Source organism: Tupaia chinensis, unplaced genomic scaffold, assembly GCF_000334495.1.
Source record: "Tupaia chinensis unplaced genomic scaffold, TupChi_1.0 Scaffold000294_1, whole genome shotgun sequence".
NCBI classification, from domain to species: domain Eukaryota; kingdom Metazoa; phylum Chordata; class Mammalia; order Scandentia; family Tupaiidae; genus Tupaia; species Tupaia belangeri.
This window is the reverse complement of record NW_006159779.1, coordinates 241,293-255,332: the sequence shown is the minus strand read 5'-3', so window position 1 is coordinate 255,332 and position 14,040 is coordinate 241,293. Positions and strand designations below refer to the sequence as shown.

The window sequence follows — 14,040 nt, the reverse complement described above, 5'->3', positions numbered from 1 at the left end:
CAGGCCGGGGGGCCCGGCTTCATCCATCGTCCGTGGATGCCCCACCGCGCCAGGTAAACCTTGCAGACGTCGTAGTTCATTGCCGAGTAATACAAGAGGTCGAGGACCAGCAGCACCAGGACGAAGAAGCCGTAGATCCACACCCCCAGCAAGGCCGTATAATTGCTGCGGGGACGGAGAGGCAGGTGAGCTGGACGGCCTGGGCAGGGCTCGTTGGGGCTGACTGGACACTCCCTGGGGGAGGCCCCTTCCCTGCAACCCACCGCCAGGCCCTGCCCACTTGAGCTTCTACCCGGCGCTTGGGCTGGGATCCCCGTGGGCCCCACACTGCTGGGTGTCCTGTGAGGAGTTTGAAGCTGGGCGTTCAGGACTCTGGTGACATGCAGGCCCCCGCCCTGCCCACCCCACACGGGTCCCTCTGCCCCGCCAGCTGCCTGCCTGTCTGGCCGTCCCTCCCCTCCATTCTCCTCCCTCAGCACAGCTACTCGGCAGGGCTGGGGGCTCACTCTTGTATTCCTCCACCTAACATCCCCCAGGGCTGCTCTGCTGTCCCCTGACAAGCGACAAAGGCCCTTGGAGGGTGACGAGCTGCAGGAGCCAGCCATGTGGCAGAGCCTGCTCCCCCTCCACCAGCTGATTCCCCTCTGCACGGTGTGTCCTGCCCGTGCCCAATGCCAGGCCTCTGCACAGGCTGTGCCTTCTGCCCGGGCGGCCTTTCCATGTCCCTGTCCCCTTCCTCCTCTCCCTGACTCCCACTGGCCCCTGTTGAAGACCGCCTCCCCCAGGAAGCCTTCTGGACACCCTGCCATTCCTACACAGCTGGAGCAAGCCCATCTGGCCCACAACCCTCAGTGCCACTTAGACCCAGCTCCGTGGCCCGAGGCTTTGTCTGTTCCCGCTCCTGCCTCGTCCCGCTTTCCTCCATTCTCTGGGGTCTGAGTTGTCACTGTGAGCCAGGGTGGGTATCCTGGGCCACCTCTGCAGCTGGAGCTGCGGCAGCACCCAGAACTCACAGGGGCCAATTTATTAATCACTCAAACGCGGCTTCCATCTGCTCCCCGCTGCGGGCATCTGTTCGGGAGGGTGTGCGCAGTGCTGGTGAGGCGGGCCTAACCGCACTGGGGCAGAGCCCGTGTCCAGCCTGCAGATGCTGCTGCCCACACCCCCATGAGGCACCTCAGGTGCCGCAGGCCCCTAGCCTCTGTCAGGAGCTGGGATAATCCCAGCTGGAGCTAGGACGCATGGTTCTGGTTCCTCCTTTGCCCAGCCTGCTGTGTGGCCTGGAAGAACCCCTGCTGGTCTTTGGGCCTAGAGGAGACCACCGCGAGGCCTCCCCCAGTCTCAGCGTCCAGGCTCTGGACCTTCCCAGGCCGTGGCCCTGGTAAGATGGGGGCTGCTTCCAGACTGCTCCGGCCCTACCAGGGCTGAGCCTGGGGCCAGGCAGTCCACTTGTGCTGTCTTGGCCTCAGACTCAGCTTGGTGCCAGGGGCCCCTGATGGGCGGGGAGGCCACCAAGCTGAGCACTCTGGAGGAGCAGGGCCAGCAGGTGCTCAGGGCTAGTGTCTGCCCAAGGGTCGAGGAACCTGACCACTCCACTCCACTGCGGCCCTGCTCCTCCTATGGCCCTGCCTCCCAGCCACCACCTCTGAAGCCTGGACAGTCAGGGGGGCTTTCCCATGCTAAGGTGGACGACTGGCAGCCAGGCTACGAGCCATCTGATTTTGAGAATGCTGGTCTTGCCTGGAGGCACCTGGAAGTTACTCTGGGCCAGGGAAAGGAGGCCAGAGCCTGACCCAACATGCCGTGTGTCCCAGGGCAGAGGCCCCAGGACGGGTGGCAGGCTGGCTCCAGTCCCCAGTGCTCCTGCTTTCCTAAGCACCCTCTCTCCTGTAACCCACACAGGGCTGCCCTGAGCACCAGGCTTTTCCTGGGTGGTTCCCATGGCAGCAGCCTCGGGGCCAAGGGAGGAGACGGACAGGGAAGCCATTTGCAGATGCTATCCAGCAGAAGGCTGTCCACCAGCCAGCCGGGTGGGCCTGCAACCCACAGGCTGGGCCTGCAACAACTGGGACAGAAACACCAGCAACACAGCATTCAGGGCTAAGGTCCCTACGCGCTGCCCTCCTTAGCCCATCCAGTGCCCATGGCAACCTCCGGAAGGCGGTATAGTCAGACAGAAGGCCAAGGAACAGCAGGACTAGGAGACCAGAATCTCACAGCCATTAAGAGGCAGAACTGAGATTTGAATGCAAAGTCAGGAGTCACTAACCATTACACTGCCCTGCCTTGGGTGGTGCCCCTAGGTTCTCAGAGTCGAGGAGCTGACTCCAGCTTGATGGTGCCTCTGCCTCCAGGCCTCTGTCCATGCTGCACTTTTGCCCAGTGCTCCTTCCCCAACTCCATGGCCCTGCTGCCATGTCCTAGCTGAGCTACTTTCTCTTCCAGGAAGGCTTCCTTGATGCATGGTATCAGGTCCAACTTCTTGGGCAAAGCCACTGAGTTACACAGCACTGTCTTTGCTACTTTGCAGGAATGTCTGCTCCTTGAGATCAGGAGCTTCTGGAGGGCAGAGCTGCCTGTGTGAGCCAGCGCTCAGCCAGGGTCCGAGCTGGCCTGAGCGGAGTGCGTAGAGCTGGTGCAGTGCCGCTGTGCTCTCTGCGCTCCTCCGTGGACTGTGCTTTCTATCTGGCCACTCACCGAGAGTAGCAGGATTACCGATGAAGACCTGCTGGCCCAGCGTTTCTGAATCCTGGCAACAGTGCCACGAGTTAGGAGCTAGGACCCCTCTCTTACGGACAAGGAAACGAGGCCCAGAGAGGCATGGCTGCTCGCCAAAGGCTACATAGTTTGTACGTGGCAGTACTGAGATTTGGACCTTGGGGAATTCCCGAGTCGAGTCTAGGAGAGATGCCAGAGAGGGATTCCCCTGCACCCCAGCATGCCCCCTGAACTGGCTCACCCTCTACCAGGGCCCGAGGGTGAGTTCCAGCTCCCCCTGCTCAGCACATCACGGTCCTGGCGTGTGTGTGCTCCAGGGCCCGCGGCCTCTGCGGCCTGCTCAGACGGCACCAGTCCTGCCGGGATCCCTGCCTCCCATCAGCCTGGCCATGAGAGGAGGACGGAGGTCTGCAGGAGGTTTCTGCCAGGACAGTGCCCAGTAGCGGCAGCTGGCCAGGAAGCCCAGGCCACAGACACTGTCCTTGGGCAGCCGTCCTGCCTCCCGTGGCCTGTCCTCCCATGTCAGCCAGCTAGGAAGACTAAGGGTACTTTTTAAAATTTAATTGAATTAGAACTATGTGCCCTGGAAATCAGTCCTGTCCGGATGCTGGGGCGTGTGTATGTGTGTGCACGCACGTGTGCCTGGTAAGCAGCGGAAGGTAAAATAGAGGCTGTTTATGGGGCAGAACGTGAAACCAGCCAAAGCTACAGAGAGCAATTTTTCAGCGTACGTGGGGATATTTACTGATTCGCATTCTTTTGGTGTTTTCCAAGCAACAAAAGCTCCTCTGATGGAGGGCTCTGGCTGCACACCTTCCCAGAATGGGAGCAGATCGCCAGTAAGAGAGGGAGTCCTGCCCCCACCCTGCAGGGGGTCACCTCGAGGATGGAGGAGTGGTCCGAGGGCATGGCGTCAGAGACCGGCCTCAGCCCCAGGCCTGGCTGTGATGGGAGTGAACCCTCCTCAGCCTGACCCACGTCTGGAGCCCCAGACCCATTACAGGAGTGACCCAGCTCAGTGCCGCAGGAGGAGGACCTGCAGACAAAGGGGCTGGCTCCCAGCATCAGGGATGCGTGAATTCAGGTCCTGGCTCTGCAGGCTCTGTGGTCTCGGGCACCGAGCTGCAGCTTCCTCATCTGTGAAGTGGGGTCACTGCTCCCTGCTTCGGGGAGGAACAGCGAGGCTTACTAGATAACCCAAGGGCCTGGAAAGAAGAGAATGGGCCCAGGCACGCTGGCTTGCTAAGGCACAGAAGGAGTGCTCAGTAGGTCTAGTCCCAGAGAGGCAAAGGTCACTTTGCCCAAGGTCACAGAGCAGAATCGGGTTGTCTTGTGCAGTGATGGGGCATGGCCTTTGGCTCAGAAAAACTCATGACACAGTCTGTTGGGATCTTCAGCCACGTGGCGTGAGCCAGGCGCTGTGGCCACTTCAGAGCAGAGGCTGGAGCTGCCACCTGCGTGGTTTCACCATCACTCTTTTCCCTCTGCCTCGGGATGTCCTGCCTAGGACGGGAATGGTCTGTCAGCCTGGGTCACAGGATACCCAGAGCTAAGCACGCCCTAAGAGGGACCCCGAAATAGGCCTTGTGTCTCGGGCTCCGGGGACTTTGGGGAAGCTCGTTTGCACAACATAACTGAGCCCGGATGACTGCAACAGCTGAGCAAACCCTGCTGTGTCCCTGTGTGCTGTGTGGCTCTGGGCACACGCTCACCCTCCCCAAGCCTCAGCCTGGTGCACGGGCTGGTGAGACCTTCCTCACAGATGACAACTGTATTCAGAGCTCAAGGAGGCTGTGAGTGACGTGAGGCCTTCGGGAGGCCCACAGGGAGGAGGCTCTCAACCCAGCGGCATTCTAGCCTTTGGGGACTGGACGTTCCCTGTGTGCCTCGGGAAGAACGAGTCCGCTTCCCACCAGGAAGCCTTTGGGCCTTGTTCCATCTCCTGAGCACAGGGAGAAGGCTCTCAACCCTGTGCTGACCACCAGCAGCATTCTAGCCTTTGGGGACTGGACGTTTCCTGTGTGCCTCGGGAAGAACGAGTCCGCTTCCCACCAGGAAGCCTTTGGGCCTTGTTCCATCTCCTGAGGTTCCCCCACCCCATGGCCTGTCTGCCTGGAGAAGGGCCACCCACGCGTGGCTAAAGACTCCACTCCCAGCTGCCTCCTCCAGAGAGACTTTGTCCCCAGAGAGAGCTGCCCACTGCCCCACATACCCTGTCATTTCCTGAGCTGTGGGCAGAGGGACCATGGACCTGTGACCATGCCGTGGCTGTGTCCAGCAGGTCCTGGCGCTGAGAGGTGAGCAGTGCAGGTCTCCACACGTGGCTTCTGCCTGGCCTGGCCCTCAGCCACCTCTCACTGCCCGTGAGGCAGGGATGGGCATGGGTGTGACAGGGGCTCGGTGAGCTTTCCTCCGCCACCTGCCTCTGCCTCTGCCCTCTGCCTCTGCCCTCTGCCTGTCCTCTCTGTCTCCTTTCTCTGTCTCCCCCTCTGCTTGTCCTCTCTGCCTGTCCTCTCTGTCTCCTTTCTCTGTCTCCCCTGTCTGTCTCTTCTCTTCTCTGTCTCCCCTGTCTGTCTCCTCTCTGCCTCTCCTCTCTGCCTCTCCTCTATGTCTCTTCTCTCTGTCTCCCCTCTGTCTCTGTCTCTCCTCTCTGCCTCTCCTCTCTTGCTCTGTCTCTCCTCTCTGTCTCCCCTCTCTGCCTCTCCTCTATGTCTCTCCTCTCTTCCTCTGTCTCTCCTCTCTGCCTCTCCTCTCTGTCTCCTCTTTCTGCCTCTGTCTTTCCTCTCTGTCTCTCCTCTCTTCCTCTATCTCTCCTCTCTGCCTCTCCTCTCTGCAACCCTGCCAGCAGCCAGAACCAAAGCAAACCATCCTGCTCCTCCAGAAGAACACAAATAAACAGCTCACTGGCGCTCCTTTTCCCTGCCAGCAGCCGGCCTCCCAGTGACTCACAGCGGGAGGAGAGGTAGGGCTTGGGGCTCTTGCTGCGAGCTGACTGGGTGTCTTCACGAAGCCCCTTCCCCCTGGCTGGGCCAGTCCCTCTGGACAGGCTGCAGTGGGCTTGGCCCTGTCCAGGCTCTGGAACCCAGCCTCTGTCCTGGCTTTCTAGGTGCCTGGGGGGCGGGCAGGATGAGGGTCATGACGATCCTCAGCCTTGACTCTAGCTGCCACCTGTGTGTCCAGAGCGGGTGACTGCCAGCCTGTGTCCAGCCCTTTCCTCCTCCTCTCAGGGGCCTGTATGAGCTGGCAGACCCCCCAAGGACAGGACAGCCATGGGGGCTCCACCTGGGCCCACACCCAGCCCCCGGCTCCCAGAATGCCAGCCCTACCTCCAGCTCCCCAAGTTCACCCGTAAGTCACCACCTCTCTGTCACCGGCCCCACCTGGATGCCAGGCCCTGGTCCCTCTCCCTGGGCTTAGGTCTCTGCCCAGGGTCCCCGAGCATGGGCAGTTGAGCCGGGGGTTTCCACACTCTGATCTCTGGATCCCCCCGCATCTCGCCTGGGCTGCCCCCAGTGTCTGTGGGTATCCCAGGTTCCTGCCCGCTCAGATCTGCCTCCTCCAGTGCAGCTCCAGAACAATTCCAGTGACTTCCAGGCCCCACCCCTGTTGGCTGCCTTCCTCAGGCCAGTCAGTCAGCTGCGCCCTCCTTGAGAAGCCTGACCCCACAGCCCTCCACAGGTGCTTCTCGAGGGAAAGTCAGCCCAAAGCCTAACTCCTGGTCTTCTGTACTCCTATCGCCCCCAGGGGAGGCCTTCCTTGGGGCCCACCTACTGAGCAGCAGTGACCAGGCCCCACCATGCGGACTCCGTGTGAGACCCTGCGTAAACGTGCAGTTATAGCAACTTGCGGGTTTCCGCGAGGACCCCAGGAACCAGTCGCCAGACCTTGCAGAAGTCATTCTGCCAGGCCTCTGCTCAGCCCACACCTGCTGTGTGTCAGGGTCCTGACCCCACCCTGGCACCACCCTCCTCCCGCAGGCAGGCGGTCCTAGTCTTAGAAAAGGCTTGGGTCTGGTTCCAAGCCCGATTCCAGCTCTGATGTGATGGATGGGGCTTGCTGAGCGACTTCACACACTGAATTATTCTAAGTCCTGAGCAGATGGCAAGATATTCAGGGGAAACACCCGTGCCTTTGAGGAAGGAAGGCTGGGAGCTGGCCTGAGGGAGGAGGGGCGAGTTGGACGATGGCTCGGGAGTTTGCGTCTCCTGCCCCACCAAGCGAGGAGGAGAGACTTGCCCAGGTGGGGACAGTGTGGTGGAAAGCCCTCAAGCCCCAAGCAGGCAGGGAGATCAGGGCTCAGACCCTGCACTGGCTTGAACGTGTCCTCTCCAAAGTCATGTGTTGAAATTCAATGAGTCGTCGAGCCTCGTAATGGTGCTGACCGTGTGGGGGTTTAATCCAACCATGGTGCTGAAGGTGGGCCTTTGGGAGGCAGTTGGGGTTGCCGGGTGGGGCCTGCAGGATTGGCTCCCAGCAGTTGAGAAGAAGAGCAGGCCCCAGAGATGGACTGACATGTGTGCTGCCATCTGTCTCACCACAGGATGCCCCGAACCACCTCAGGATGCTGCAGGTGTCCCCACCAAGACGACCCTCAGCAGACGTGGCCCCTTGACCTTGGCCTTCCAAAACTGTGAGTTAAATAAAGCTGCCTTTGTAAGTGACCCAGTGCGCTACTCAGTTGTTCAACAGCAGACAGTGAACGAAAATAACCACCATCCCAAACATACTGATCTTGTCAACAGTCACTCAATGCCGCTTCCAGGGAGATTTTTCCTTACCCCTCCAATACACCCACCCCAACAGCCAGCCCCATGCTTACTGGGGAGACACTGGAAGCACCTCCACTGAAATCAGAAGAAGGTACAAATGCCTGACAAGTTTAAAGCCTAGCTAACACAATTAGAGAAGAAAAGGAAGTGAGGGGCCGGTAGATGGCGTAACGGTGATGTCACTGGATGCCCACGTGGCCAACTGCGGTTCAAGTCCAGACCTGGAGGCTTGGAACTCATACCAGGCGCGAGTGCGTGCGTGCCCAGAATCCTGAGAAAAGAACGGAGGAGAAGGGAGGGCAGCATGGCCATCCCCCTGGGGGCTGATTTCTCTCTCTCTCTCTCTAGTGAGTGCACCCACCCTATAGCAAAAATCTCTCTAAAAAAGAAAAGGAAGTAAAACACAAGAATGAGAAAGTAAGAGATGGAATGGTCATGTTTGTAAATGGCAGAACTGGAGACCTGATGGGATCCACGGAAAAAGGGTTATGGAAACCAAAAGTCCCAGTAACGGGTACACGGCTTCCGTCTAAGTGGCCTGACACGCAGCAGGAGAAAAGACCCCATTTATAACAGTGACATAGAAAGCAGTGACTAAGATCAGGGGTATAAAACGACAGCTCCTGGGCCAGCAAGTGGCAAGGAGGGTAAGGCGGCTGGATCCCACCTGGCCGACTCTGTGGTCTGGGTCTCAGAACCACTGACTTGAAAACCTTGCCGGGCGCATATGTGTGTGTGTGTGTGTGCCCAAAATCCCAAGAGAAGAATGGAGGAGAAGGTACTGTAGCATGGCCATCCCCCTGGGGGGGGTGATTTTTCATCTCCACCACCCCACCACTACCCCCTGCCCCATCGCTCTCCGGTGAGTGCACATACCCTACAGCAAAAACAAAACAAACAATAAAGGACCTAAGGATCTCATGCAACCCAGCCACCTCTCAAAGGCCCCACCTTCAGCATCATGGTTAGATTAAGTCACCACCCTCTCAACACCATTACACTGGCTGGATTCAACACATGAATTTTGGCGTGGACACGTTCAAACTGGAGCGAGATCTGAGCCCCGATCTCTCTGCTGCTGTTGGAACTTGAGGTCTTTGTGATCACATTGTGCTTGGGGCTGTCGCCTCTTTCCTCGGTTGGGCAGGAGACAAGAACTCTTTGAACATTGTCCAAGTCTTCTCTCCTCCTACCTAGGCAAGCTCCCAGCTTTCTTTTTCCAAATGCACAGGTGTCTCCCCAAAACAGAATCTCCAGGAAGAAAACTCTCAAATGCTATGGAAGAGAACCCCAACACATGGAAAGACATACCATGTTCTTGGATAGAAATATTCAAATATCATGAAGAGCTAGTCCTTGGACTAATCTATGCATTTAACATGATCTCAATAAAAAGTACTAATTAGATTTTGTTGTTGATGTTTTTGGCAGTGTAACTACATGAGCTAATTCTTTTTTTTAAAGAATTATTAATTTAATTAAATGTATTATTATTATTATTATTATTTAATTTGACCAGAGAGAGAGAGAGAAAGTGAGAAAGCAAGCCACCAGGTCCAAGACTAGAACTGTGGTCGGCCATGTAGGTGTCCACCACCTTTACCACCTGTGCCACCTGCCGGGCCCTAGACAAGCTAATTCTAAAGCTCACGTGACAAAAGAGCCAGGGAGAACAGACCAAGAAGACATTAAAACATATTGAAATTCGCAGTAGTTGTACTAGCACGTTTAGACAGTGCCAGGAAAGCTGTGTAAGTGACACCAGCTACCCCACGCCCCAGGTGAGTATGCGGTGCTATGTAAGTCTGTATCTCCTACCAGTGGAGGAAAGAGACAGCCCAATGAGTGGTGCTGGAATTTGCTAGAGGCCCTCTAGCAAATACAAACAAACAAACAAAACAAAGCAAAACGAATAGGTAGCCAGTCTGTCTCTGGCAACCAATTTGGAAAAAAATGATAATGAAGTTGGATTCCTACCTCAAATTTTTGCATCAAAATTAATTTCTAAAAGAGCAAAGACTTAAGTGCAAAAACTAAAACATTTCAACATAAAAGAAAGAGAAAAGTATATGGGGAAGTTTTTAATGTGTGCGGATCCGGAAATGCCTTTCTCGGCGTGATGCAGAACCCAGAAGCCATAAAAGAAAAGAGAAATTGGAGAAAATGTGATCACATAACAATTGCAAATTAAGCATGAGGAGAAGCATCATGGAGCCAAGGGCTCCTGAGAAAATACTTGCAACGCATCATACTTCCTTCATATATAAATAGTTCCTAGGAATAAATAAGAAAAGCCCTGAAATTCAGTAGAGAGATGGCAAAAGGCATGAACCTCTGGTTCATTTCAAAGCAAGGCGAATGTCTGTAAGGCATGTGACGAGACGGCCTGCTCCACCCGCAGTAAAGAAAGGCACTCCCAAACATGCCGTCCCAGTTCCCCACGGCCCAGCACACGCCCACTGCCCCCTGCTGGCCAGTTCCTCTACTTTTCTCCATGTCATGGTCCCTCCACCAGGGCCCTGGGCTCAGGGTGTTCCAATCACCTGAAGGAGAAGGACGGAGCAGGACTGATTTGGGGGTCTTTCGTGTCAATCGACATTTGTGGAATAGACCAAGAAAGAATGAAGGCACGTGGGCCCAGGGGCTCCTGGGCCCAGCACCTGCTCTGCCTATAAGCCTTCCACTTCCTTAACCTCATCTGCCTCACGCAGCAGCCCTGTGAGGTGGGTGCTGGGTGTCCGTTTCTCAGATGAGAAGAATACAGCTCAGAGGGCAGGCCAGGCCAGAAGCCGTGGTCCCCTGAAGTTTCCCAGATGCCTTCCGGGCCCACCTCCCAGTGTGGTGGCTAGCCAGCTTCCCCGGGGGGACGGGGTGGGGAGGCATCCGGGCCAGCAGCGTGAGTGGCCTCGCATGGACTCACTTGTGCATGTAGCCCTCGGAGCTGGCTGTGAGGTTCGCCTGCATCACCGCCTGGAACTCCGTCTCGTTGCAGCAGTATTTGAAGACCGTGTTGTTATGGTGACAGCAGAGCACGAAGGTTTTGTTGTCCGAGAGCCGGGGGCAGTGGAAGCCGAAGTGGTAGCGGCCTTTGTGGTCCGTGTAGGGCTCACAGACCCGGAAATGCGCGGACAAGACTGGAAAACAGAGTCACCAGGCTTTTGGGGAGGGGTCCCCCATTCTAGGATCCTGCTTGCCTCTTTCATCCCTGGGAAGAAAAGGCTCCCACAGTCCACTGGGAGCCTCACTTCTGCTGGCAAGCTCCTCTGGGTCCCCCTCTGTCCCCTCCGGGGGTACTCCTTGGTAGCAGGGCTGCATCCCAAGCGTCCTGTGGACCCCTCCAGCAGCCTGGCTTACAGCAGGCCCTCGGAGCCCAGCGTTAACTGAGAACCTGCTATGTGCTTCATCGAGTGCTTCTCGGGTCCCACTCCTTCGCTCTGCACAGCCACCCTTGCAGGCAGGGCTGGGATCCCACTTGACAGATGGAGACGCTGAAGCTCAGAGGCCTCAGGGACTTGCCTGGGCTGGGGAGTGGTGGTGGAGTAGGAATCAAACCCAGGACTGCCTGGATGCAAAGTCCAGGGCTCTGTGCACTCCTGCGCAAGCTCTGATAACACCAGCTTCCATGTGGGTGCTGGTGGCCGCCGACCGGGCCAGGCTGTGAGCAGCTCGAGTGCAAGAACTCAGTCCCTTGTGAGGAAAGCAGCAGCCTGCGTGCCTTGGCTTCTACCAGACGGGTGCCCTATACCCAAGGTCCCCGAGGGCCTGCCCTGGTCACCCCCACCTCTCAGCGGTAGCAGTGTTGTCTCAGGCCACTGCCCCCCTCCCCACAGCCTCCAGTGCCGTAAATCCACGGTGTTCCTGAGTCTGTGGATGGTGATAAACAGGCTGGAGAGCCCGCGCTCACCCAACAATGGAAAACCTGGAGCTGCTGTCTCTGCCTTAATTAGTATCTTCATAAAAGGGATCGCTGTATCTAATTTGTATTGCTGAAAAGGGGCTTCTTTGGCTGAATGCATTTCACCAACCACAAAGGCACTGGTTTTGCAAAAGCTCCCCCAGCTAGTTGAAAGCTCCACGCCTGCCGAGCGGTTATTAGACAGCAGCCCACACAGCTCTGCCCGCCCGCCTGCCCGCCAGCTCGGGGCTGCCGAGGGGAGTCCCAGCTGCACGAGGCTGGCAGGTGGGTGGCGGCCCTCCCATGCCGGGGGCACGAACTTCTGCACCGCTGCCCAAAGGACAGCTCCCTCACCCATGGGGTTGGGCATGAGCACTGCGGGAGGAAGGCCCCAGCTTTTGGGGTGTCAGGAGCATTCCAGGCCCTCCTCGTCCTCCCCGGGAAATGGAAGACCCACTTATGGGGATGCATGCCCAGGCAGGGGCCCGGAGCACTGACTCACTGGCTCCCACGGTGCAGAGGGCACAGGCTGGAGCAGTTCTCAGCGTACTCCCGCCCTGCACCCCAGGCGCTGGCTGGAAATGCAGATTGTTGCCATCCGCAGACACTTTGCCCCGTAGCTCTGACAGCAGGACCCACACTCTGTCTGGACAAGCTCTCCTGCTGATGCTGACATGCATGGGTTTGGGTCCCCCAGGGCCTGCTGGGGGCTGTAAGGGGAGCAGTGGGGACAGTGGACAGGGTGGGGGGAAGCAGAGGCAGGGTGGCAGCTCCAGCACCATCCAGGCTGCTGTGGGGTCACCAAGGGAGTCCTGCTGTGGGTCTGCTTACATAGCTATGGGCCTCTGGGGGTGAACAGGTTCACAGGGGTGCTGGGCAGAAAGACCAGCTCAGGCCTCAGTAGCTACCACCAACCTTGGGGAATGGGAGAGACAGGGTGGGGAGGCAGCATGGAGGAGGTGGCTTTGAGTTAGGCCTTGAGATCTCGGGGCCCAGGAGGGCAGGCTGGCAAGGAAAGGAATGTGGGAGAGTCTTTCCCGCACCCCGTCCACCCATCCAGCTCCGGATAGCTGGCATCATCGGCTTTGGCCCTTGGAAGTGAGAAGGAGGCCCCTGCCGCTTCCCCAGCTGAAGAGTCCCGAGCTAGGAGAGAACACCCTCTCCAGCCACTGCCCTCGCTGGCAGAAGACCCGTGGTCCCCCCGGGGGGTGAGAGTGCCAAGGGGCAGGGTCCATGGAGACCAGGGTGTGTCTGAGGGAGGTGAGGCAGCCCCATCCTGCTCCCAGCCACAAGGCAGGTCAGTGCGACTCTTGGGCCACGAGAACTGCTCCGAGAGGCTGGCAGGTCCCCAGGAGCACCAGTCCACCAGAGAGGGGACATATGAGCTGGGCCACTCTCGGGGGTCCCTGGGCCTCAGGCCACAAATTCAGGGTCTGACTCTTGGTCTTGAACACCCTCCCTTGATGGCCACGCCTCCACAGGCCGTGCGACCTCTGGGCAGGTCACCTTCTTTCCCTGGCCTCAGTTTCCCCCTGTGCAGAATGGGGCTAGTAGGCCTTCCCTCCCAGGGGGCAGTGAGGAGCCAGCCCTGGCCCAGGGGAAGCGCCTGGAGGGGAGGAGTTGGGTGAGCAGAGCCCCAGGCCCTGGTCTCGCTCTACTGTCGTGGGAGCCTTGCCGGACCCTCCCCTGTACCTGGCCCCTCATGGCCTTCCCCGAGCTACACCCCAGCAAAGGGATGAGGGCCAGAAACCACCAGGCCTGCTTCAGTGGCTCTGCCAGAGCCCGAGGACACAAAGAGGTAGAGAGAGAGGAGAGAGCACAAGAGAGATATACAGAGAGACAGAGAGATATGGGGGCGGGGAGACAGAGGGACAGACTGGGAGAGAGATACAGGAGAGACAGAGACAGAATGGGCTTCTCGCTCAGACCAGGCCCTGGCTGGCCATGCTGGGTTGCCCGTGCCGCCGGGGGAGGGGAAGGGGCTTCTCTGGCTGCTCAGCTCTGGTCTACAGGAGAGAAGGATTGGTTTATGTTGATCTCCATAACTGGGAGAGTGCGAGCCCGCCTGCAACCCCAGCAGGGTGACAGAGACAACTTAGGAGGCTGACCTGGTGCCAGGAGGACAGGCCCCAGCAGCACCCGCTGCCCTGGCTATAACTCAGCCTCCCACCAGCCGAGGGACAGGCAGGCAGTTCCCTCCTCTAGAAAACGGATTGATCAGGACATGGCCTCACTTGGACTTGCAGGAGTGAAGGAGGGTGGGCAGGTGAGGCCTCTCACAAGGTCCCCACAGTGCCCCATGCTCTCAGCCAAGCTCCTGCGGTGTGCATATAGGGCTGCAGCACACAGTAGGTCCTCACTGCATAGCAATGGGCCTGAGCTCATCACGAGGGGCTCCCCCGTGGGGAGGGTAGCCCTGTTGGCTCCAGGGTCCAGATGAGCCAGTGCCAAGCAGGCAGGGACGCCCTCCTGCCCCCACCTGCCCCTCCTACTGAGCACCGCGGGGTGGGGGTGGCAGTTACCTGCGGAGAACAGCAAGGAGACGAGGACGGCGAGCGCATTCAGAGACCGCTGGCCACAACTGGTCATCGTTTGGCTTGCATCGAGCCGTCCAGAGCTGCCTGTTTAACGAGATGGCCAGAGGCTGGGGGGGGGGCG

At 58.4% G+C, this 14,040-nt stretch overlaps 1 protein-coding gene across 1 annotated transcript in view; it reads right to left on the bottom strand.

Annotated features, from left to right (window-relative positions):
• SHISAL1 (shisa like 1) overlaps nt 1-14,040 on the bottom strand; it is a 57,848-nt gene that overhangs the window by 38,695 nt on the left and 5,113 nt on the right. Inside the window, exons 2-4 of the mRNA XM_006150659.1 lie at nt 13,905-14,003; nt 10,408-10,621; nt 1-165 (exon numbers count right to left, since the gene is read on the bottom strand). The exon at nt 1-165 is cut by the window's left edge and continues 159 nt beyond it. Of these exons, the coding sequence (XP_006150721.1) occupies nt 1-165; nt 10,408-10,621; nt 13,905-13,971 (446 nt within the window). The 5' untranslated portion in view covers nt 13,972-14,003. The remainder of the gene's footprint in view (nt 166-10,407; nt 10,622-13,904; nt 14,004-14,040) is intronic.